The 24442-nt window shown below is 33.2% G+C and overlaps 1 protein-coding gene across 2 annotated transcripts in view; it reads left to right on the plus strand.

Moving 5' to 3' along the window:
• Window positions 1-447: 447 nt before the first annotated feature.
• The window catches only part of LOC110682678 (exportin-7-like), a 40753-nt gene continuing 16758 nt past the window's right edge, over window positions 448-24442 (plus strand). Inside the window, exons 1-23 of one of the 2 annotated variants that reach the window (XM_021859010.1) lie at window positions 448-923; window positions 1138-1401; window positions 3791-3951; window positions 5414-5479; window positions 10068-10185; window positions 10354-10463; window positions 10607-10702; window positions 11621-11741; window positions 12862-12929; window positions 13813-13899; window positions 14466-14618; window positions 14716-14811; window positions 14991-15050; window positions 15137-15255; window positions 15349-15436; window positions 17830-17934; window positions 18015-18119; window positions 18195-18247; window positions 18343-18406; window positions 18515-18649; window positions 22106-22218; window positions 22305-22398; window positions 23032-23251. In XM_021859010.1, the coding sequence (XP_021714702.1) occupies window positions 1161-1401; window positions 3791-3951; window positions 5414-5479; window positions 10068-10185; window positions 10354-10463; window positions 10607-10702; window positions 11621-11741; window positions 12862-12929; window positions 13813-13899; window positions 14466-14618; window positions 14716-14811; window positions 14991-15050; window positions 15137-15255; window positions 15349-15436; window positions 17830-17934; window positions 18015-18119; window positions 18195-18247; window positions 18343-18406; window positions 18515-18649; window positions 22106-22218; window positions 22305-22398; window positions 23032-23251 (2473 nt within the window). In that variant the 5' untranslated portion in view covers window positions 448-923; window positions 1138-1160. The remainder of the gene's footprint in view (window positions 924-1137; window positions 1402-3790; window positions 3952-5413; window positions 5480-10067; window positions 10186-10353; window positions 10464-10606; window positions 10703-11620; window positions 11742-12861; window positions 12930-13812; window positions 13900-14465; window positions 14619-14715; window positions 14812-14990; window positions 15051-15136; window positions 15256-15348; window positions 15437-17829; window positions 17935-18014; window positions 18120-18194; window positions 18248-18342; window positions 18407-18514; window positions 18650-22105; window positions 22219-22304; window positions 22399-23031; window positions 23252-24442) is intronic. The other variant, XM_021859011.1, reaches the window with a different exon arrangement.

The raw sequence follows: 24442 nt of genomic DNA on the forward strand, positions 1-24442 counted from the left end.
CTAATTGTTAAGTGAAATCTATGAACCTAATTCACTCGGTTTATTTTATTTTATTTAATTTATTTATTTATTTATTAATTTTTTTTAATACTTCCTCCCGTTCTTAATTGATGCATCTCTTTTTTATTTTTAATTTTTTTAATGGTTCATAATTATTGCATCCTTCTTTTTTTTAATAAAATTGTATACAAAATTATTATATTGCATGCATCTTAAGTGAGAACTAACTTAATTTTACTTTAGATGCTATGGTTGAAGGTTAATACATGGTCAATTACATTTATTATTCCACTTTCTGTCTTTTTTTTATTGGTTTGCGTAACTCTTAATGATGCATCAATCGAGAAATCGAGGACGTAGTGGAGACATATAATTCGTAAAAATGTAATTTTATTTTATTCATGTCATATACTTCGTATATTTTATGTCTCACAACTAATACTCCTTTGTTGCAATAGTTAACGGAGGAAGTATATTTAGTCATGTTCGAGAACTCTTTCAATTTAACCTTATGTAATCAAATTAGCATTAATAAAAGAAAATATGTAAATAAATATTTTTACGGCATAAATGTCTGAACACTATTATTTAAAATTCGAAAAAGAAGTTGCTTGATACAAGAGAGAAACAAAAATTGAAATGTTACTCGAAAATGAAAATAGAAAATAGAAAACAATGAAAAAAAAAACCGGACAAAAACATTTCTAAATTAAACCCGTACCCTATAAGCGATGCACAAATTTGGATTCTGCTACTTCAATCTTTTTCCCTTTCCCTTTCATTTTTAACAATGTCAGCAATCTCTTTACGTAAATTTTCCTTTCTCTTATTTCATCCCTAAAACACAGATAAACTGATTCACTCAATCAATCGATTTGACTCGTTGATCTCAACTTTCAATTCCAATACCTGTTTGTTGCAAGGTAATCGATCGATCTTCACGCTTTTCGATGATTTATTTCACTTATTAAATTTTTTTTTTTTGAAATTTTAGTCTATACTTTGTGGATTTTATTTTAGCATAGTAAGTAAATAAGGAGTAATTAGGGTATTTTCATGATGAAGTTTGATTTAATTTGATTAAAGTTATGATTTTGAATGTTTGGAGATTAAGTTGGTGTTGATTGTTTGTGAAAGGAGTTGGATTTGAGTGCAAAATCATGGAAAGTTTGCAACAATTGGAGGCATTATGTGAGAGGCTATACAATTCACAAGACTCAGCGGAAAGAGCTCATGCTGAGAATACTTTGAAATGTTTTTCGATGAATTCCGAGTATATTCCGCAATGCCAGTACATTCTAGACAATGCATTGACACCGTATGCATTGATGCTCGCGAGTTCGAGCTTGTTGAAGCAAGTTACAGATCAGTCACTGTCATTGCAGCTTCGCCTCGATATCAGTATGTGCAGCTGACTATGGCCTTTGTTTTTAATCTCCCTTTATCCGTAATTAATAGTCACATATGCCATTTTAGGATGTTCGATATAATGTGTCACATTTCTTGAAATATATATGATATATATGGTTGTGATTATTTTTATAGAATGCCATTTTTTTTTTATATTCCCAATCACCCTTAAAATTTAGCTATGTGTGTGTGTTATTAGAAATAGTCACATTTGGTTAATAAGTATATGATTTGTGATTAATTTATCTAGAATACCAATTTTATTCGAACCTTGACTTAGATTGTGCAATGATAGTGTTGAGATGGTTTAATTTTTAATAGAGGTTCTTTTTAGTATGATTGTGCCATACCCTTGTTTATGAGGCATTAGGACCTATGTTACTCGAACTTTTCATTTTACTGTAAGTACCCATATCGGACTGTCGATGGATATAGGTATGAAACTTGGATACTTCACTTTTCATTCAAAATCATGGAATTTTTACACAAATAGCCGAGTCAAACGCCCGTGTTGGACATGGATACCCGAGTCCATGTAACATAGATTAACTAGGTGGTAACTATATACGGACGACTTTAGTAACAATTTTGAAGTGCATCTAGAAAATACAATGATGATGTTGTGCAAATTAGGTCCAAGTTTGCTAATTTCTATCTTTTGGGTAATTGTTAAAGATAATAATGAATTATTATTATTTACTTTGTTATAGTTTTGGTTTTAAAGAATAATTATCTTTTGTAATCCCAGAATATACTAGAATTTATTCAGCGCGTTTTCTATGTGGCTGGCAACACCGAAGACCAACCGAGTAACCCTTGACCAACCGAATAACCTTTGACCAAGTAACCTTGGCCACACAGTGTGGCTAGCCACATATGAAACTTTGTGGAATTTATATTGCATATATAAAAGGCCTTATGTTGTAGTGATTTATGAGGAATGATGTTAAGTTAATTGAATTTGAAGTTTGATTGAGAAGGCACATCTTTTTCAACTTCTTAGTTTAGTTTGTGTACGCTGAGATAGCTGCAAACTTCTTGAATTATATCCTTTTTACCCCACCATGATCTGCATCAAATGGTATATAAGGAGATAATTTCTCAATATCGATCCATTGTTCGACTTAACTTTAAAGAACTCATTCGATATCTGGGAGTTTTGCGCAGTTGGGTTGTTTTGACTCTATCTGGATTTTTACCTGGAATTTTTCAACGATTTTTTTTGTGTTGCATTAAAAAATGTTAGAATTTTGTTGTACAATTTCCGCTGCTATTAAGCAACGAATTCCCAGCAAATGTCAAACTTTTGACGCAATGCACTAATTGTTTGCACAAGATTTTTTACTCCTTGATTCATGTGAAACTATGGATGAAGATGATGATGTTTCATTTAATACTTTGGTGGTACAACTCCAGAATACTTAGTTATTGTTGATCTTTTATTTGGAAAATACAGTGATGATTTCGTGCAAATTAGATCCTATTTTGGCTAATTGTTAGAGTTAATACTTAGTTATTGTTGATCTTTTATTCTGTCATAAATTTAGTTTAAAAAATAATTATCTTTTGTTTTCTTAGAATTTTCTAGCATTTATATTGCACGTTAGGCTGTAGCGTCTTATGAGGAACAATGTTGAATTAATTGAATTGAAATTTAGTTTGTGTATGCGAGATAGCTGCAAAATAGCAACCTAGTTTAAATTTGAATCGTGAAAGTTCGTTATTCTCCATATTCTCTATTTGTTTGTTATGTAAAAATAGAAAGTACATTTACCCCACCATGATCTGCATCAAATTTCTAGTTAATGCACAATGAAGTGCTCAATTGGATATAATAGTTGAATTGACTAAACAAAACTGAAAGCCTCGCTGATGCACAACTTTTCAGTATTGAGAAATGGACTACAACAAACATGTCATGTATATGTGATGCAATTATGATTCTTGTTTTCCCATTTCCTAATTAAAGGTCATATGGTAACAAATTTGCAATGGTGAGATTTATGACAGTTAAGCTGTGAAAGTATTGTGAGCGGAGTTGAGGTTATCTATGCTTTGGTTTGGGGTTTATAAAATCAATTCCATTAACTGAATAGTAGGTTTCCATACTTTTATCTGCTGTCCTTGTGTGTGTTATTGTTAGTGATACATTTGGTGATGGAGTGGTACCGAATTTTCTAAAAATGGTTCATTGATCTATATTATTTGTTGTAGAAATGATTCATTGATTTATAATATAAATGCCTCGTAAAGCTGGGTGATCCACACTACCGGGACAGTTGCAATTCTTGCTAATATTGGCATAAGACTAATCTCAGCTTTGAGTTCACCTTTTCATTCTTGTCTGATCTCTTTGTTCATTTTTGTATTTGTGTGCAAGGGAATTACTTGATAAACTATTTGGCTACAAGAGGGCCGGAATTACAGCACTTTGTGATACAGTCTGTCATTCAACTGCTATGCCGGCTCACAAAGTTTGGTTGGTTTGATGATGATAGATTCAGGGACGTGGTTAAAGAGTCCATGAGCTTTCTTAGCCAGGTGCTTATTGCTGTAAATATACTCGTTGATTTCATTTGTAAGGTTGACACAGTACTCAAGAGCAGGTGTTTAATAGATAGGTCCTGATGCTTCATTTTAGTCGTCTCTAAAGCTTGTTCCAGTTACAAAGCACTTCACATAAATTAGTTTTCATCAAGGAAATGGTCTTTCCTGTCCAAAGAAACAAAAACAAACAAGAAAAGGAAATGGTCTTCAGAAGAAGAGATGACAAACAGATTGTTATCCATTGTCACATACAAGTAGTAGAAAATTGTTGCTGTAATCTGTCATTAAATTATACTTTGTATTTTCTTTATTTAGACTGGCCATAAGTTTTAGTTTCATCATTCTTTCTTTTACTTCATATTTTGATTTTTAGGTTTTGAACCTCTCTTCTACAATATCTTGTTCATTATTAGACTGCTTTCTTTCTATTAGTTATTTATTTTTCTTGTTGAGAGACCGCACGTAGCACTGTAGCTGCTCAACTAGTTATAGGTATGACTATGTACATGTACAGCCTGAGTTCATTACTTCTTTACCTTGTCGTTGACGGGGTTCATACAAGTATTAGTAGTCGCTATTTTACTGAGCTACAATTCTGTAATCAACAATTTCCAATCTTTGATTTTGCTGTCAATTTATTGATAAAAGAGGTCCATAAGCAGGCTGTATCTTTTTGTGCTCATACAAACTTATTAATTGACAGAGTATCTCCGAATTTGTGTAAAGCAACGCCCTTTATAAACCAAAGGACATAACTGCATGATTTTGAGAATTTTTATTTTATTATCATTATCATTATTATTATCAATATATTTATTTTATAGTTCTCCCTGAGTAAGGTAACCTATCACAGTAAATTTGTCGATTTCTTGGGTAAATAAGGACATAGCTGAGCCTCTATAGAAGATTTGACAATACTCTATTTAGCAAATAACTTTAAATTTGTCTTGTGACTTCTGTTCCTGATTTAATAATTGTTTTGGTAAACATTTTAGCAAGGTTAAGGACTGAAAGGTCTGAAACACTCAAAATACACTAGCAAAGTACTTTATTTGGCAACTCATTATATGTTGTGCATGGACAAATCCTTATTTAGTTGGATTGAAGCTCAACAGGAGCAACACACTAAAGATATATTTTGAACCTTAAATGTGGTTTTCCAATGTTCTTTTATTATGTCTGATCTGTTGGTGATTTACTGCAGTAGTGTCTATTTATGGATGTCCAACCCTATTAGGAGTAGTAGTTTTGCTGTTGATGGAGCAAACTATCGCCATTGTTGTACTATCTAACTAATAGTACCTTAAAATTGATCTTTGAGCATTATACTTTGATTGGAGAATGGAGATGCTACAGAACTTGCAAATTCTTACAACCTATTTGAAGAAGTTGTTTAAAATTTTAGCATGTTATTTTTATGAATGCATCCTTATTCTCCTTTTTGTAAACATATCAGGCAACACCGCATCACTATGCTATTGGGTTGAAGATATTAAACCAGCTTGTTTCTGAGATAAATCAGGTTTGTTGTTCGCATTGGTACAATCTTTAGAATTCTTAAATTGACTATTTTTATGTATTGAAGAGGACGGGGAAATCAAGTATTTCATTTTTGCTGATAGGCAAACCTCTTTTCTTATTATTTGCTTTTGCACGACTTTTGTTTCTTCTATTGTACTTGTAGTTTTATTGACGAAAACCTAGCGCTGTGGTTTGGGATTATTATAATAAAAATTCTCAGTTGTCATTCTCTATTGATCTGATCTTATTAAACTTAGAGATATAACCAGAGTACAATTTTGATGAGTACATATCTTATTACTTGCTGTGTAAGTTTTTTTGGGGGTCCACTATAAAAGTTTAACATGTATATTGAAGACAATCATGAGAGCGCTAGATGTATATAATCTTTCTTGACATAAAATTTGATTGCAATCTTAACTGCAAAATAATGGACTAAAACAAGTTTCTTGAAGTGAGTGAAGAACTGGTTTCATTCAATTTAATGAGTAACTTTCATGCCCCTTCTCGCTGTCTGCTTCCCTGTGTTGTGTTTTGAGTGGCAATGATCCACAATGATCTTCATCATGATCTTGCAAGAATGAGATAAGAGGTATGTTGATCTTTCCTATGGTGGTGAAGGTATCAACTTGTTTACCACCATAATGGTGCCTTCTATCTAGAGTTTTATTGCACCCAGAATAACATGGGAATTAGGATTGCTTATGCAGAAGATGTCAAATATATAATTTCATTGCCACTGTTTTATGTGCAACCTGAATGACATGGAGATTAGGATTACCTTTGCAGAAGTATATAATTTCAATATTTTATGTTTGGGAATATAGTTAATATAATAACTCAATCTGTTAACTTCATGGTCAATTTCTATCTGGATTTAGAATGATCTTGAGTTGAATGATTGGATCCAAAATTACACCTTAATGAAGAGTTAGCATTCAAAATTTTTTTGTTACTATCTTGCAAGATATTCCCGGCTGCCCATGTCCGTTTGATGTTTGGCATCCGGGCGTTTGGTTGTCGTCGTAGGATAAGAGTTTGAGTTTAAGTTCTCTTTCTTTGATATGTCAATTTCTCTTTCTTCGAAACCTGTCTCTTTTCTCTCTCTTCGATTGTTCTTTCACTCTTTCCTACTCTTTTTATTATATATATATATATATATATATATATATATATATATATATATATATATATATATATATATATATATATATATATAGGGGAAGGCTCTCGTGAGAACCCCTCACTTATGTGAGAACTCTTTCATATGTGAGAACACTTTTTATGTTCTAAATTTTTACTCGTATGTTCTAAATTTTAAATTTGATGTTCTAAACTTTTCCCCAGGTGTTCCAAATTAAATCAGATATTCTAAATTAGTACTCACATGTTCTAAACCATAAATTAGTTAAGTTAGATGTTATAAATTTTAAATGACTTATTTCAAAATTTTAACTTATATGTTCTAAATTTTAAAACGTGTGTTCTAAGATTTTTAGTTATATGTTCTATATTTGAAAGCATATGTTCCAATTTTTACTATGTTCTAAATTTTTAATCACATTTTCTATATTTATACCAGGTGTTCTAAATTTTTTATTCACATGTTCTAAATTGATAAATCAGATGTTCTAAATTTTACTCATATGTTCTAAATTTCATAAAACAAATTTTTTTAATTTTTACTCACATGTTCTAATTCTTAAATCAAATGTTCTAAATTATTACTCACACAGATGTTCTAGATTATTACTCATATGTTCTAAATTTAAATCGGAGTCATATGTTCCAAATTTTCACTCGTATGTTCTAAATTATAGATCACTTCTCATATAAGTATGAATTCTCACATATGGACCTATTCTCACCGGATCCCTACTTTATATATATATATATATATATATATATATATATATATATTTATTTATTTATTTTTTTTTATAATTTTTTTTATCAAGAAGCTTCAACGATACAATGTAAATTTCCTACTATTCGTTAGCTAGTGTTTCTTTTTCCCTTCCTTTTTTTAATTTTGATTTGTAGATTATCATTCTCAATTAGGTAGGTGCCCTTAGGCCCCATACTTTATGTGGTAATCACATGAACATGTGCCAATTCGCCCCTTTCTATATATTTTTTTTCTTTTGAAAGGTTTTTAATTATTCTCCATCATATATTTTTGATTTGGACATCTCACCCTATACCTCCTTATTCACAATATGCCCTCGACTTTTCAAAGTTCACCATATACTCCTCAAATAGGCAAATTTTTTCTAGTTGTGCTTAATGAATAATGGTTGTCAACGTTGGGATATTAAGCCTTAGTTAACTTTTAGTCTTTCTTTAGTCTCCCATTTATTCCTAAGTAAACAACAACAACAACAACAATGCTTTAGTCCCAAACCAAAATGATTTGGGGTCGGTTAACATGAATCGTCGTAAGGAACCGTATAATTGGCTGAAAGAGTTTGGAAAAGGGTATAAAGTGAGAAAAATAAAGAGTATTTAAGTAAAATTAAGATAATTTGTTTACTTTATAAATAGAATTGGAACAAGCCCAAAACTATTTTACTAAATTAGGGATCAATTATGGGTTAGTTAGGGGTTAATGGGAGAGAGAAGGAAAACTTAGAGTTAGTCAAGGGTTAATTGGGGTTATGGGAAAAAGAACGAAGATTTAAGGTTACTCGGGGGTTAAGTAAGAAATGAAGTTGATGCATGTGTTTCATTAGGGGTGCCTAATACATATTTGCATATATGGGAGGTATATGGTGAAATTTGAAAAGTTGAGGTAGTTGTGAATAAGCTAATAGGTATGGTGACAAAACCGTTTTTTTTAATCCTTCTCTAATATAGAATTGTTATAAAAGTTTATACTAGTTTACATAGTATATATTGGGCCTTTTGGTGCTCCTATATCCAAATCGCACGCATCTTAGGCCTAGGTGTAGTGATCCTATGCGTTTCATTGCGTCTCACGTCATATAAAGTTAAGGCCAACGCAAAACTTTGACCCTGACTTGTAAAATTTTCAATTAGTAAAAAATTATAAAAAGCTATTATTTTGAAAATATGCGTTAAGACAAAGCCAACATCTTACATATTAATACAATCTACATTAGTATACAAATGTTCAAAGCAGGGTGTAAAAAGTGCAAAAATTTAAAGCGTTGTGAGAGTAATGTGGAACATTGGGAGTATTGTTCTTCTTTTGCAATATTTTATAATTAGTAACCAAAATAATGGCTAACAGGACCTTAATACTAAATGGGCTCGGTTGCATGAACCCAAGTTTATTTTTATTTTTATTTTTATTTAATATATATATATTTTTTTTTATCTTGAGTGGCTGTTCACAAAGTTTCTCTTTCTCCATTTACTTGTCTTGTGCTATATGTTCCTGCAAACCCTATGTCTTCATATCATTTATAAATCTATCCAAGTTATTTTTGGCCTCTTTCGGCTTATTCTAAATCCCTAGTATCCTAAGATTCCCAACTCTCTAATTTCCTCACTGGTGCATCTTCTCCTAAGGACATCTCACATGCTTAAAACAACGTAATTGGTTATCCTTTATCAAATCCTCTATATTTAAACTTTGACCTCCTTTCGTATATCTTTATGCTACATTCTATTCCCTAATGCGTCTGCACACATCAATCTCGACATATCTTTACCATTTCCAAATTTATAGTATGATAAATCGTTAATGCCCGACATTCTAATTTTTATAAAACGTTGGTCTGATAGAATCTTGTAAAGTATTCTTAAACCTTTAAGGTACACAATTGTTGCACAATGTATCAACTCTCCATTTGAGCCACACAGACGTAATCATGTAATTTAAATCTCGGTCAATGTCTTTATCACTTTGTAAAACCAACCTAAAATAATTCACTCACTTAGTTATGGTCTTATAAGCAACTCCTAACCATCTAATGTTTCTATAACCTTGTTTGACTCACTCTAAGTTTTAATACTGAAATGGCACTCTATGTACTCTGCTTTTTTCGGTATGTTCTCATCCTTCTGAATGTGACTAAGTTTTATGTTGGTTGTATCCCGCAGCCCTCCATTTCCCTAGACGGCTGGACCGACATTGAATTTCACACATATTAAATATCTTTGGTTGTATTAAAAAAATGTTTTTGATGGGGTTCCATAGAAAGTATTGCATTGCCTAGGTTAAGGCTGCTTACATTTGGACATTCCTAGTCCCTTTTTATAGGTGGAATCTATATCTTTGTGGTGGTGATGGTGTATACTTTAGCCAATTTTTAAAATTTTCCCACTGTTTATCTGAAGCAATGAAGTTTGTTAAGATTATCATTTATGTGACTTGTGCATATTACTTGCCCTTTTTAGTGGATTTTTTTTGAGCAGTTGGGCATTATACTTGAATCTTGGAAACATGGTTAATAATTCTAACTGTCATTAAATGTTTTGTCTTCTATGTGCAATATATAAAATCAATTTTTGCTAATTGTATGCTCGTTATATTTTGCATTAAATCAGTCTTTTTATTTTACTTTAATTTTTTTGCTAACTTTTACCAGCTTACATTGATGTTCATTTCTTTTGATTTGTAGCCTAATTCAGGTTTACCAGCAACTCATCATCGGAGGGTAGCATGCTCCTTCAGGGATCAATCACTTTCTCAAATTTTCCAAATTTCCCTAACATCCTTGCAGCAACTTGCTAGTGATTGTAATATGTCTTATCATCTAGTCATATTTCTTAATTTTCTTGTTTTCCCTGTCAAACAGTCCTCTCATTGTAGAAATTTCGTCTTCAATATTAATACAACTCAACATTATTATTGCTGATTTCATAACTTTCTCTCACCGCAATGATTTCTAATAAAACTTCATGTAGCGACAAGCAAGTTGCAAGAGCTGGCACTTTCACTTGCGCTGAAATGTTTATCTTTTGACTTTGTTGGCACAACTGTTGATGAGAGCTCTGAAGAGTTTGGTGCTGTACAGGTCAGAATTCCCTTTTGTTAAAAATCATGTTATATACTGGTTTGATGCTTGAACAAAGACAATGGCCGTCATGTTTTTTTTTTTTTTTTTTTTTTTTTGTATAAACTTTGAATGATGATTATAGACTCTTGGTTTCATTGCAGGTTCCATCTTCTTGGAAACCTATTCTTGAAGATCCTTCAACTCTAAAAATATTTTTTGACTACTACGCTATCACGCAGCCCCCAATTTCAAAGGAGGTTTATGATACATTTATCATTTTAATTTTTATTTTGCTGTTGAACTTTTCTATAGAAAGTTGGTTGTTGAACTCTTTGGCTCCGTATCTTTTAACCTATGTTACTCTAACTCTTCATTCAACCTCTATCACCTTAAATCTTCAGGTACCTGTGTCAAATTCTTGTGACACTGTGACATGGGTATTAGTGAAACCTCATTTTAGACCATTAAATTGGGTTCAAATTTATTTTTTAATTTTTTTTTAAATTTAGCTGAGTTTAACACATAGATAAGTATCTATGTCCAGCATGAGTATGAAAGTCCTAGTAACATAGCATTATTGTTTTTCTAATTTTTCATGTACTGTTACGCTCTGTAACATCACCCTGTAGGCTTCAGTAGTTATTGTTATATATTACAGTAGTTCATTGGATGTTTTTGACCCTCTAGTTGACTATGGTCATTTTGAACTGATGATGTACTTCATTGAGAGCACAGTTACATAGAGATTACGCTGTGACGTCTTTGTTGGTTGCCAATGCATAATGGTATTGCAATTGATATGTAAAGGGACTCCATACCAATGGTCATATTGAAATAGTAAATTCTCTTTTCTAAATTACTGAAAATTAGCATTTCATGCGCATTAGTAGATATTGTATTGTTTTTACCTCAAAAAAGATATTGTATTGTTTTAGATAATGAACATCAGGGGGAGTGTTCTAAAATTGTGTCTGTTCATTATCATTTTGGTAGTTATCTTTGTATATATATATCACTTTATTTGATGATGAATAATAAGACAGTTTTATATTTCTATCTACATCTTACATAGTTTTCTCCCTTCTCTCTATGCTGTTTAATTATTATAAGGCATAGGTGTCTCTTAAGTCTTAATTTGTTGACCTGTTCCTAAATATTCTTTCTTATGTTCTCAGGCTCTCGAATGCTTAGTACGTTTGGCTTCAGTAAGGCGCTCTGTTTTCTCTGATAGTGTACGTTCCAAATATTTGGCCCACCTAATGACAGGAACTAAAGAAATATTACAGAGTGGACAAGGTACTATTTGCTCATTCAATGTTTATTACGGAGTATATGAAAAAGTCTTTACAACCTGAAGACACTGAATTTTTTCTAAACAAAATAAAAAATTAATTATTAAAATGTTTAAGTGTTTTTGGTGTTGCTCTTATTATGGCATTTGTAATTTTGTATGGAGCTTCCTATGGGCAAGAAAAATGAAGATTGCTCATTTATTATGACTTTGAGAATAGTTATGTTACTGAAGCTGTAGGAATTTCTTTAATGCATATATTGAGTATAGTTGTATACCTATCGCCTTAGTGTCTTGAGCTTTATTATTTTATGCATTGAAGATGATGTTAGTTTCATGAAGATAGAGAATTAAATAAGCTTTGTTTTTACTTTGCTTAATTTATTGTTAATACTTGCTAATGGAAATGGGCTGTTTTATTACATTCCGCTCCATCTGTTGCCAGTGACCTTTGAGGCTTTTCTCTTATTCAGTATGCCTTTTGTGAACGTTTGTACAACCAGAATAGTAAATCTGAAGGGGTGGAGGTAGTGGCTGTTTTTGGGTAATGAGGGTAGTGGTGGACTGGTGGGTACCAATTGCCGGTTTTTCTAGGGAGGGTGGGCTGGGTGGCTGTCATGGAGGCTGGGCAGTGTGGTCAATGTTCATGCAAGAAAGGGGTGGTGGTAACTTGTCATGGTGGAAGGGGGCAGTGGTCGATGGTCATGGAGGAAGGGGCTGGTCGATAGTCATGGAGGAAGGTGGTGGTCGTTGGTCATGGAGATAAAGGGATGATATAGAAAAAAAGTTGATTAGTCAATGAAATTTTAACAGATTATGCTATACAAGGTCACGGAATATTGTTAAGCAAAAACCCAATGTCACCATGGGAAAAAAAAAATCCACCATATAAAATTTTGCAAAACACAAGATCACCTTATAGGGTTTCCCAATAATGTATCTTAAATCTATATTGTCTTACTCATAACATAGGTTCATCAGGTTATCACTCGGGTTTTATGCTCTCTCTGAATAGTTTTAGCTTTTACTTTATTTTTATGACTTTTGAAGGCTTGGCTATGATTGGAATTGTTTTTTGTATTTCATTTTTTCATTTTCTGTGAAATTTTTTCTTCGCTAACACAGGTCTTGCGCAACATGATAACTACCATGAGTTCTGCCGTCTTCTTGGTCGTTTTAGAGTGAATTATCAGGTAAAAAATATGCATATATATATTTTTTCAATTGTATGTGATGCATTGAAGCCCTTCTGAATGGAGTTAGTGACTGTTTTACCCACTCATTACTCAGTTGTTCCTCACTAAATGGATCTTTTGTTACAGATACATGTTAATTTATATTGCTTTATTATGAAGAATAAAAATTAGAAGCGGATAGAAATCAAAAACCTTGTTGCAAAATTCTGCTTCTTGAGTGATTCCCTAAATCAAATCTGGCATGTGAAGACATGGAAAATTTATGTAGAAGAGAAATTTTAAATGTATTCTGATTCTCTAATAGGTAATCATAAAAAAAAAAAAAAACAAAAATCTTGTTCGGAAGAGCATCCTTTTGATCAGAATCTTGTTTTGCTGTTGGCGATGCTCTAGTCTAGGATGATTATAGCTCCAGTACTCTTACCTGAATATTGAAATCCTAACGGTATGGGTATTTTCTTCTAAGTGGAGATGGTCACAGGGAGGCTGAGACCTAAGAGTGATCCACTGCCTTTAAGGTCTCTTCTTCCCAAACACGTAGCTGTAGAATCATTGGAAAGTGGTTTCTATAAATCAACTGGATTAATAATTTGGAGTCTATTTGTGGAATTTCTAGCAGTTTCTTGACTTGTTAGTATGGTGAATTTTGGCAGTGGGCACTTGTTCTTTACAAGCATTGTTGTCATGAATCTCATGGTCACCATAATTATGTTTTTCTTATGAACAAAGGCGGACGAGATGATTCTATGTTTGTTTCTAAAGGAATGCTGCTGGCTTTCCATTTCCTTCTTTTGCATTTTTGTGGTCTTGCAGTCACATGATTAATAATACAGTATGGTTTTCTTACTGCCAACTCGGTAATTCTATGTCTGTATTACAGTTGTCAGAACTTGTTAATTTGGAAGGTTACAGTGATTGGATACATCTCGTGGCTGAGTTTACATCAAAATCGTTACAATCCTGGCAGGTTAGTTTCGTGGATTCCTTAAAGATCCTTACTTAGTCTGATCTATGTGGATGAATCTCAAACACTTAATTTGTATTACAAGGACTATTGGCATGGGGTTTTAAGTGGATGGAAAGAGGAAAAATTGTAAGAGGGAAAATGTTGTGACACGGAGAGAAGAGGGCTGATGGACTGGAGGGAGAAAAAGCAAAAAGGGATTATAATTTTTATGTTGGTCGTCTAGTCATCCAAATATACTAATGTGGAACTTCATATTGGGGTGGAGATTTTAAAGTTTGTCTTATCTCAAAGTATTATAAAGCAGCACTTATTTTGGATTAAAAAGCTCTTGCTTTAATGAACTTTTCTTTGATTGAAGGGTGTGCTGCCCTAACTTTATCTAATCCCTGTAGTTGAAAGAGCTGTCTTCTTTTTATCTGAGATCTTGCTGATATATTCTTACTCCTATCCTGTGTTTGTATTGGAAAGTATTGTCTCCCAGTTAATTCATTGATAAATTTCTTTTACCGCTGATGCTTCACGAGTTGCCATGACCCTTATTGTTTACCTTGTGAATGGTGTATAAGTGGGCCAGCAGCAGCGTATACTACCTTCTGGGGCTGTGGTCGAGGTTGGTAACTTCTGTACCATATTTAAAAGGTGATGCGCCAAGTTTGCTTGATGAGTTCGTGCCAAAGATCACTGAGGGTTTTATCACCTCCAGATTTGACTCTGTGCAGGTTTTGTCTCAAAATGAAACTTTTGCCAGTGTTCTTTAGTTTCACTTTCTAATTCTGATATAAAATTTCAATTGTCCTTTTCAATTTTGCTTTTTAGGCTGTGCTTCCTGATGACTTCTCTGAGAATCCCCTCGACAATGTTGAACTTCTTCAGGACCAGCTTGATTGTTTTCCTTATCTTTGCAGATTCCAGGTTGCTCCTTTTCCTTTGCGTTGATTTTCTTCTTAGAGTATGAATTCTTGTTTGAAATGCTTGTATCTTAATCGGTAGTTGTTCCATGGATACATGTATAGGCGTATAGCAATAGACTACTAAAATCACTGTTATTTCTTGTTTTAGCACTGATTTTGTTTGTTAACGTTATTTTGCAGTATGAACGCAGCAGCCTATATATAGTTAATGTCATAGAGCCTATTCTGCAGAGTTATACGGTACTCTGAATTGATTTGTGAATGAGACTTCCGTGTTATTCATGTTGGCAGTGTTTCAAAAGTTATTTACTAGTATTATGTTACAGGAAAGAGCTCAAATGCCTACCAGTGATATCAAAGAGCTATCTGTAATTGAAGCCAAACTTGCATGGATTGTTCATATTATTGCTGCTATTCTCAAAATCAAGCAATGTACAGGCAGTAGGTATAACAGACAGTTTATGCCTGAATTCTACTAAAAATATCCATGTTTTTTTTTTTGGGTGAAAAATAATGTTATGATCTTACTTTATTGCAGTACAGAGTCACAAGAGGTAATTGATGCTGAACTTTCGGCACGTGTTCTGCAGTTAGTGAAGATTGCAGACAGTGGATCACTCAGTAAGGTATCACAGCGATCTTTATTATAGTGCTTTTAGCAAAGATTGCAGGCACCCCAATTTATTATGATATAGTGTCCTTCTTCGAGGCAACTGTGGAATGTGGATTGGTGCACTCTAGATGGTTAGATACTAGTTGCTGGAAGCATCAGTAACTTATGATCTGGTGCGAATATTATGGGACACGTGGGAATGTGGGATCCTTGTGAATCAGTAATGACCACCCTGCAAGGCTAGATCCTCCCAAGTGGCTGATATTGATGTAGTACTACACTACTGTGTGGGAAACGTGAGATAAACTCTAATGCAAGATGGTCTAAATGAGCTTAATCACAAATAAACATTGAAATTAAGTAAAAAGATGATTTGAATAATATTCAGGCTGCAAAATTAATGATTATGATAACAATGAGCTTTCAAGAGGTTCACACTCTCCTAAGAAAAACAGTACACAATCAATAAATCGCTACTACCCTCTTTTTCCTCTTTTGTTCTGTTCTGCTTTCACAGCTTGTCATTACAGCAATCCTCAAATCCCACTTACCCTGATTATTTACTTACATATTGCCACCTTACACTTTCTAACAGCCTTCTGGACCCCATCTTCCCCTTATTTCTGGGCCGGGCTTATGTCAACAAAAACTGGCTCTTTAGGTTGAACCATCACAAAGGATTTCAAGAATTTCCATTTGTTGAAGGGCGCGGGTGGGGGGTTGTGTTTATATAAGCAGCACCTGCTGTGATATTTTGGTATTGTAGAAAGTTGGCAGCTCATAGGAAGTAGCTTTATTTATTTTATTTGCTCATGGATTCTGGTTGAGTCTTTATTTCTTTTTTCATTTTTTCGTTTTTTCTTTGTGTCATGCTTCGTTTTCTGTAAGGGGTTATCTTGATAACAGATGTATAGTGTTTGACTCTTCTTCAATGAGGGATGATTCTTGGTCTTCTGTTGCTGTGACTTTGTTTGTTTGAAACTAATTTTTTTTTTTTTTTTTCCTATACCATTTTTAAACAACCGGTTCTGAAAAGTCTGCAGATTGCATGTTTGAAATTTAATAGTCAGGTAAAAGCTGTGAAAGTTGTAGGCGTTTATTCTGTCACAAACTGTGTTACATATCATATTAATGAGTTATTAACTTTATTTCTCTTCCTCAAAAAAAAAAAAAAAAAAAAAAAACTTTATAATATTATTTTTAATTTTTATTTTTACATTTTAACTTTTTAATCTTTTTTTTCACTGATTTTTTTTCCTCAGCCGTGTACTAAGGATGTTTCGTCTATTAAGTAGAATTCCCCAAATACTTGAAATAAAGATAATCATAGAGAGTGAAAAATATATGATAGAATCCGTTTTTGGAACGTAGAATATAAGAGAAATTCAAATGTTATAACTCCAGTACGGATGTAAAAAAAAAAAAGAAAAGGCAGTTTCATTATGGTAGTTACCAGCCACCCCAACGTAATTCATGATGAGCCCACCAACTTCCTGGCAAGATGCCGTCGGGTAAAAAGTAATGACCAATTTTCCCCCTTTTCCTGCTCCCCTCCATCTTTAAGAGTCCGGATTCGAACCAAATTTTATTGTTCCATATTTTCCGCCTCCCATTGTTCCATCCTGTTTTTCAGCCACACAAGTGTCACGGGTGGTTCAGTATTTTGGATTTTAACTTTACTACATCCTTAGCATTGTGACTTGATATTTTGTACTCATGTTGTTTTATCTTCTAAGTGCTACACTTCTCCAATTTGGAAACTTTATACTACTTTTAATTATCTCTCCTCCCTTGGTTCCCTACTCCCCTCTACTAGAATTCTAATTATTTCTCTTCACTCATGATCCCCACTCCTACCCTCTTTATTATTTTTCTCTTCTCACATCTTGTGTATTTGATAAACTATTAACCCACTATCTAGTTGCATGTTAGTTTTATAAACCTAAATAAGGCTCCCAAAGCCTTTTGTCCTCCCTAGTGTAGCGCAGTAGTACCTTCTGAGGCAGTGTAAAAGAATTTCATATTCATTATGTCTGCAAGCTGATGAAAAGGAACTTAGGTTTCTGAGCAGTCTTGCTACCTTATTAATGATGGGGATTTTATAGCTGGAGTAGATTTAGATTTCCAACACCGCCTTTGCAGAGTTTTAGTTTTCAACCTGATTTTTAGCAGGTTGCAGAATTTTTTGTTGGAAACTTGGTCCATTTTGTTAGATTTTTTTTATTGGTACTCCTTTTTTGAATGCATGTGGGAAGGTTATTATTTCTTCCGCACTTTTATGTACATTAACTGCGTGTAAAAGTTGAGAGAATTTTTGAGTCCTTGTGTGACTATTTTTGGTTCTTTTCCTATTAATTTATCGTACTTTTCAATGTAAAATAACCTTTAATTTTTTGCATGTTGAAGAGATATTCTGAAATTAGCAAGCAGAGGTTAGATCGTGCAATACTCATGTTTTTCCAGAATTTCCGAAAGTGTTATATTGGTGACCAGGCCATGCATTCGTCCAAGGTAACAACATCATATAATATGATTACCACACAATATTTTATTTCTAAAGTTGTGCTTGAGACTCTTATCTTTGGGTGCAGCAGTTATATGCTCGATTATCGGAGCTTCTAGGGCTTAATGATCATTTAGTTTTACTAAACGTCATTGTGAGCAAGATTGCAACAAATTTAAAATGTTATACAGAGGTGGGTCTTGATTGCTTATTTATTCTCAGTAGATTAATATATTCGTCTAACCTCTGCTTTTCTTCTTGTATGTAGAGCGAACAAGTTATTGATCATACATTGAGTCTATTCTTGGAGCTGGCTTCTGGGTAAGTAATTATGTTAACCTAGATTGCTTTACAGTTTATTGTATAAGAAAAAACTAGAAAAATTAAACTGATGTAGCCTTTGGTTGTTTTTGCAGTTATATGACTGGAAAGTTTCTTCTGAGACTGGACACAGTCAAGTTCATTGTTGCAAACCACACGGTACTGTTTGTCTAATGTATTTGAATCTGTCATTTCCCTATTTTGTTAGCTGAGGAACTTAAGCTCTATAGTGGTTTTGACTCTTTTTTTTTGACATTTTGATTTCAGAGGGACCACTTTCCATTTCTGGAAGAGCATAGGTGCTCTCGTAGCAGAACAACTTTTTATTATATAATTGGTTGGCTAATCTTTATGGAGGATAGCCCTGTAAAATTCAAGTCCTCAATGGAGCCTCTTCTAAAGGTATTCCTCTATATTTGGTGAGAAAAGTGATAAAAGAAGTGGACGTAAGAATAGTTTTAGTTAAGCAGTTTATTTTAAAGTCAATAGAGCCTGATCTTTCTGAATATATATGACATTTTTTATCCAGCCCTGCTGTGTAAGGATGCTGAATATGATCATTTTTGTATATTGGCCCTAAGTAAAGTAATGTGTTAAGGACGAAGTCCAGGAAATTAGTGATGGTATGGAGAAAGTTGACAAGGTTCTGTAGTCTGTTTTACTCGTTTCTTTCTGATAGTTTACTCTATTTGACTTTTTCCACTTGCAAATTTACAATTTCAAAATAACAAAATCCATGTCTTTTAACTTTTTACAAGTAAAATTATAAAAACTTATTACTTCCTCCGTTTTTTTTAGTTGACAGACCATTTAACTTTTGCACTATTCACAAACTATACTTTGACTAACTTTTGTGATCTATAGCTACGATAAAGCATAGTCATGTGGGATCTTGTTTGTATCGTCCTAATGTATATTTTATTAATATCCACTCTTTATAATTTTACAACGTTATAATTAGAGATATTGATTGTTTTAACCAAAAAAAAGAAAAAAAAAAGAGATATTGATCGTGAAAATTGTGCATTGGCAAGCGTGATAATAGAATGGTGTCAACTAAAACAAAACGGCGGTAGTATGATTTTTATGAAAGCACATACCGATATGAATCTAACAAGATCCACATTATGTTTTTTCTTTGGTACAAATCATAGAAAAGACAATCAAAATGGTATGTATGTATAGTGTCAAAATGAAAAGTGAGTAAAATTGAAAATCCAGAGGTTGTATGTGAAATTAATATTCAATTTTGCATTATTAAATGTTTAGCTAACATCTTGTTTGCTCTAAAATTGATTCATCTATCTATTTTTCTTGAACAAATGAGCATACTTCTACCTGTTACATAAAAGCTGTTGATTGATTCCTCTATCTTTTATCACTCTCCTTGTTAACAAACTTTGGATTTGTAACTACATCAATGACAAGGGCTATGCTTTTGGTATACGAAAAGGGTTGTGATGTAGGTCTTAGGCATAACTTCCAAGAATATACCTACTAGGTTAGCTGATATCCACAATGATGGGGTTATGCAATTTGACTATGATGCCTATGTTTAAAGTCTTTGAACATTTCACTTTCACTATCATTCCTCTCTCTCTGCCACTTTCTCTTTCATTCACATCATCTATGTCATGACATTATATTTTTACATCAAACTTTATCTTGCTCATGAACATTTTCAAAATTACTAATCCTCCTCTCTTCTACAACAAATTTTCTTATTCTTTTTCTATTGAAAATATGCCAGTAGTGGTGCCTGTTTAAAACTCTACAAAAAATATGACTCTTGATTGCTTTTTCTTTATTATTTTTTTTTTTTTTATCAATATCATTTTGGAGAAAATAGCTTTTTAAATTAGAACTAAAAAGTAATAATAGTTGATATTTGCAAAAATGGAGGCATGATATGTACCAAGTACCATCAATGGAACATATCAACCCATGAGATGATTTTTTTTCTTCCCACTAAAACTCATGTCATGACATAAAAATTTTTTTAAAAAAATATGGGTGGTGATGCTCCTAGTAATTACTCCCTTTGTCCACAAATATTTTGTCCCCATATAATTTTTTTGTTACTTTATACGGAAAATTCTCCTCACCCAATTTTATGTGATTTGGGCTCTACCATAACTACCTCACTCTCACTTTCTCTCTTCTTATAATGTGTGTGATGTGGGTCCTCCGCTATATCTTTCTCCATTATTCATATTTTTTAGGGTGAGCAGATAAGGTACCCGGTTTAAATAACTGGACCCGGAGTTTGGTTGGGATCAAGTCCTAAAATTTGGAATCGGTATAACCGGTTACTAAAATTTTGGAGTTGGGTTTGGAACCACTGGGTATTGGTTTTGGTTTTGGTTCCGGATACCTGGTTATATATGTAATTGTTAAAAAACAATACAAATTATAATATTTTTTTTTTTGTCAATTTCATTCATAAGCTTTTGATACTTATATTTGTTGTATGCATTAAGTTTGTTTGTTTGTTTTATTTATTTATTTATTTATTTATTTAATTTACCAAGTAACACTTGGTTAGTGGGAAAGTTTGCATCTCACAACCAAGAGGTTGTGGGATCAAACTCCTCTAGAGGCACTTTGGGGTTGGGATTTCGTTACCCTTCCCCCCAACTCCCAAAGTGCCTAGACCACTAACCCGGGTTGGGAGGGCCTATGAGAGGTTCCGACAAGTAGGGCTCTTCTCCTTACCATTCCAAAAAAAAAAAAAACAGAGCTATTTTCTTAAAGCATTAATTATTTACTAACTATATACATGCAACTCGTTTTGGTGTTTACAATACATATATATTTTAATATGTGTCGGGTAACTGGGTACCCAATTGGTTCCGGTTCCAAAACACTGAGAATGGGAATGGAAACCGGTTGTAACCAGTTCCTTAATTCATTACCTGGTCCAATTTTGGTTACGAACCTTCTGGTTCCTAATCGATTCTGGTTCCAAAACCATCAATTCCTAACTGGTCCAATTCCGAGTACCTAGAATTTTTGCTACCCCTAGTAATCTTCCACTATCTACCTAAAAGCCTACACTATACCATATATTCTTAATATGCGTGCCCAAGCCTTAGAGGCAATGATTTGAAGACTGACGGAGTACATCATTGTACATTGTGGGGGATGTCAATTTAAAATATTTCTTTTTACCATGCAAATATAAAATGTTGTTGTATAAGTTTCAATGGATATTTTCAAAGTATAATACAATGTATATTTTCGAAGTGTAACTTTTCTATATAATTTTACTAATTAATATGCATACAAAAATTAACCATCAAATTTGTGTTTTGACAACTAAAGAAGTTAGAACAGTATGGTGGTATGTGTATGTCTTATGAATTGTGAGAGGGAAAAAAAAATACGTAGACTAACTGTATCAGAGAAATCTTATACATTATGGCGACATATTACGGGAAACTATAATATGTAAGGAACGTGAGGCAGTCAAAGATATGATATCATAACTGAATGTCATTGCACTAATGTTGACCAAATCAAGCTGTTTAATCTTTGTTAATATGCCAAAAATCGTTAAATCGTTACGCATAGGAATATGAAAAATATTTGTGATGTATTGCTTTTTTAGAGTCCAAACTGTTGTTTTTAGCTGACCCATCTTTGGGATTAAGGCTTCGGTTTGTATTGCTTTACCAATCAATATCTGGAGAAAAGCACACAGCTTGCTACGTTTTTTTAATCAAGATATGATTGTGAAGGCTATACCAACTGTAAAAATGGGGTTTGTCTGTGTTTTGTGTCTTTGTAAAGTGGCTCTTTGGCCTGGAGCAATTTAGGATTTAATTCTGGTAATGTGATATGACTTGTTCTTTGTAGGTTTTTGTTTCGTTGGAGTCGACTCCAGATACAATGTTTCGAAGTGATAATGTTAAGTACTCATTAATTGGACTGATGAGAGATCTCAGGGGAATTGCAATGGCCACCAACAGGTATCTTTTTCTAACAGATTATTGCTTATTTGCGCTCCTAGTTCTGAGTTTGATTTTTATGATAAATTTTTCTGTGTTAACTTTAGTCGAAGAACTTATGGGCTCTTGTTCGATTGGTTGTATCCTTCAAGGATGCCACTCCTCTTGAGAGGCATTTCACATTGGGCTGACACTCCTGAGGTATGATATTCTCATAGTCCATTGAGGCATCTAGTATATAACTTATGGTAATGTAAAATAAGGGCTCTATGTTCTAATGTATAATCTGGAATTTTCTAGTGTAAATGGATCTGCATTACTCTATGCTTTTGTGTTTTGCCTTGTTAACTAAGAAATAAATTTTTAGCTAGGCCATTTATTTTGGGTAACTGTGATGCTGATCTGGTTCATATATTTAGATGCCTCATCGATAATTTTTTATGAGAGTAATGCTGAATCTTTATAAAATGTTTAACCTTTTTCAATTTATACATCCTCCCAACAGTAAATTGACTTGCAGACCTGCATTGTTGGGTAATAAGAATAATCTTCTCCTTTTTCTAGTGACTTATCAGATCACTGCAAGGCTTCCATTCTTCTTTAAGAATGCTTTTAGTGGTGACTGAGTGTTGGGCTAATCTTTGTGATTTCCTTGCAACCACGCATGTGTTTGTTGTCAAATTCTCTGTGTTTTCTCAACAAGAAATGCTGGACACCGGAACTCCTGTTTTCTTAATACTTCATAATATTTATTTATTAATCTAATTTTGTTTTTAGGATTTTATCTAGATGAATTAGTCTCATTAAAGTTAAAATCATGATTACTTTTTACAGGTTACAACCCCATTATTAAAATTCATGGCTGAATTTGTACTGAACAAGGCCCAGCGTTTGACATTTGACTCTTCTTCTGCTAATGGAATACTACTTTTCCGGGAAGTAAGCAAATTAATAGTAGCATATGGCTCAAGGATATTATCTCTTCCTAATGCATCTGAAATCTATTCATTCAAGTACAAGGGCATATGGATTTGCTTAACTATACTGTCAAGAGGTGAGGGCATCTGTAATCTGCGTTTTAGCATTATCATTGAAATTTACGTGCATGAGATAAGGAAAGTGTGTGTGTGTGGTATTTCATTCGTAGCCTCCTATTCCTTGACTTGATACTATAATAGTAAATGATTTTTTTTAGTTATTACTATAGGTCAATACTCTTTGCATGAATTAGGATAGTGGTTATATCGCAAGTTGACCAATAAACTAAAAGCTAATGTGGATAATAAAAAAGTTTTAAAATGTGGAAAAATTACTTAAATAGGGTTTAATTAATGATTATGTTAGCTTACACATGAACATCAAAAGTACTTAAGGTCCTTAAGGAACATCAAAAGTACGCAAGATTGACTACTGTGTCTGAAGTAGATGATTTGGAGATTGTATCGCGAAAATATTTCTTTTCCGAAGTCCAGACACAAGACCCATGGGATTGTGAAACATGGTTACTTGACTTTTTGGTTTTACAAGAGATATGAGACTAGGAATTGCAAACATGACCAAGAAGCCTAATAGATCCCACACGTCTTTAGGACTCCGATAACCTAAGTCAAAGGAAAGTGGATTTTTCTAATGCATAAAATATTTAAGGAAAAATTGTCAGAAACAACCTTTTAAAAGCTCGCGTTTGTTGGAAACAACCTTGTAAAATATTTTTGGCAAGTTCAGACCTTAAACAATTTTTTTTTTTTTTTTTTTTTTTTTTTTTTTTTTTTTTTTTTTTGGGTTAAAGAAGACCTAACTATACGTTTTAACGTTTACTCTTTCTTTTCCAGCGTTGACTGGGGCATGGTTGGCGCTTGACTTTGTTTTTTCCTAATTAGACCTCTTTTTCAAAATCTCAACCCCAATCACCACCACTATCACCAGTCCACCACCATCACCACTACACCAAAAGTAATAAACAAGAATATCTCCTTATTCTCCATTTCTATCGTCAATCTTTGATTCTTTCTCATCATATCCAATTTCTTCATCTCAAATCGGAAAAAATTTATAGCACAAGTCACCAACTATCAAATGCCCTAGCTTCCATTTTCTTTTCCCTCCACCCCTCCAACCTCCTCGTTACCATCTTCATTCCCACCTCCGATCCTGTTCTTCCTCATCCTGTTCCAAGTAACTCTTCCTCTTCTCCAGATCCCTTAAAATCCTCAAACCCCCACCTTCATAATCACCCCCCTTTGAT

The sequence above is a fragment of the Chenopodium quinoa genome, unplaced genomic scaffold (genome assembly GCF_001683475.1).
Source record: "Chenopodium quinoa cultivar QQ74 unplaced genomic scaffold, ASM168347v1, whole genome shotgun sequence".
Taxonomy (NCBI): Eukaryota; Viridiplantae; Streptophyta; class Magnoliopsida; order Caryophyllales; family Amaranthaceae; genus Chenopodium; species Chenopodium quinoa.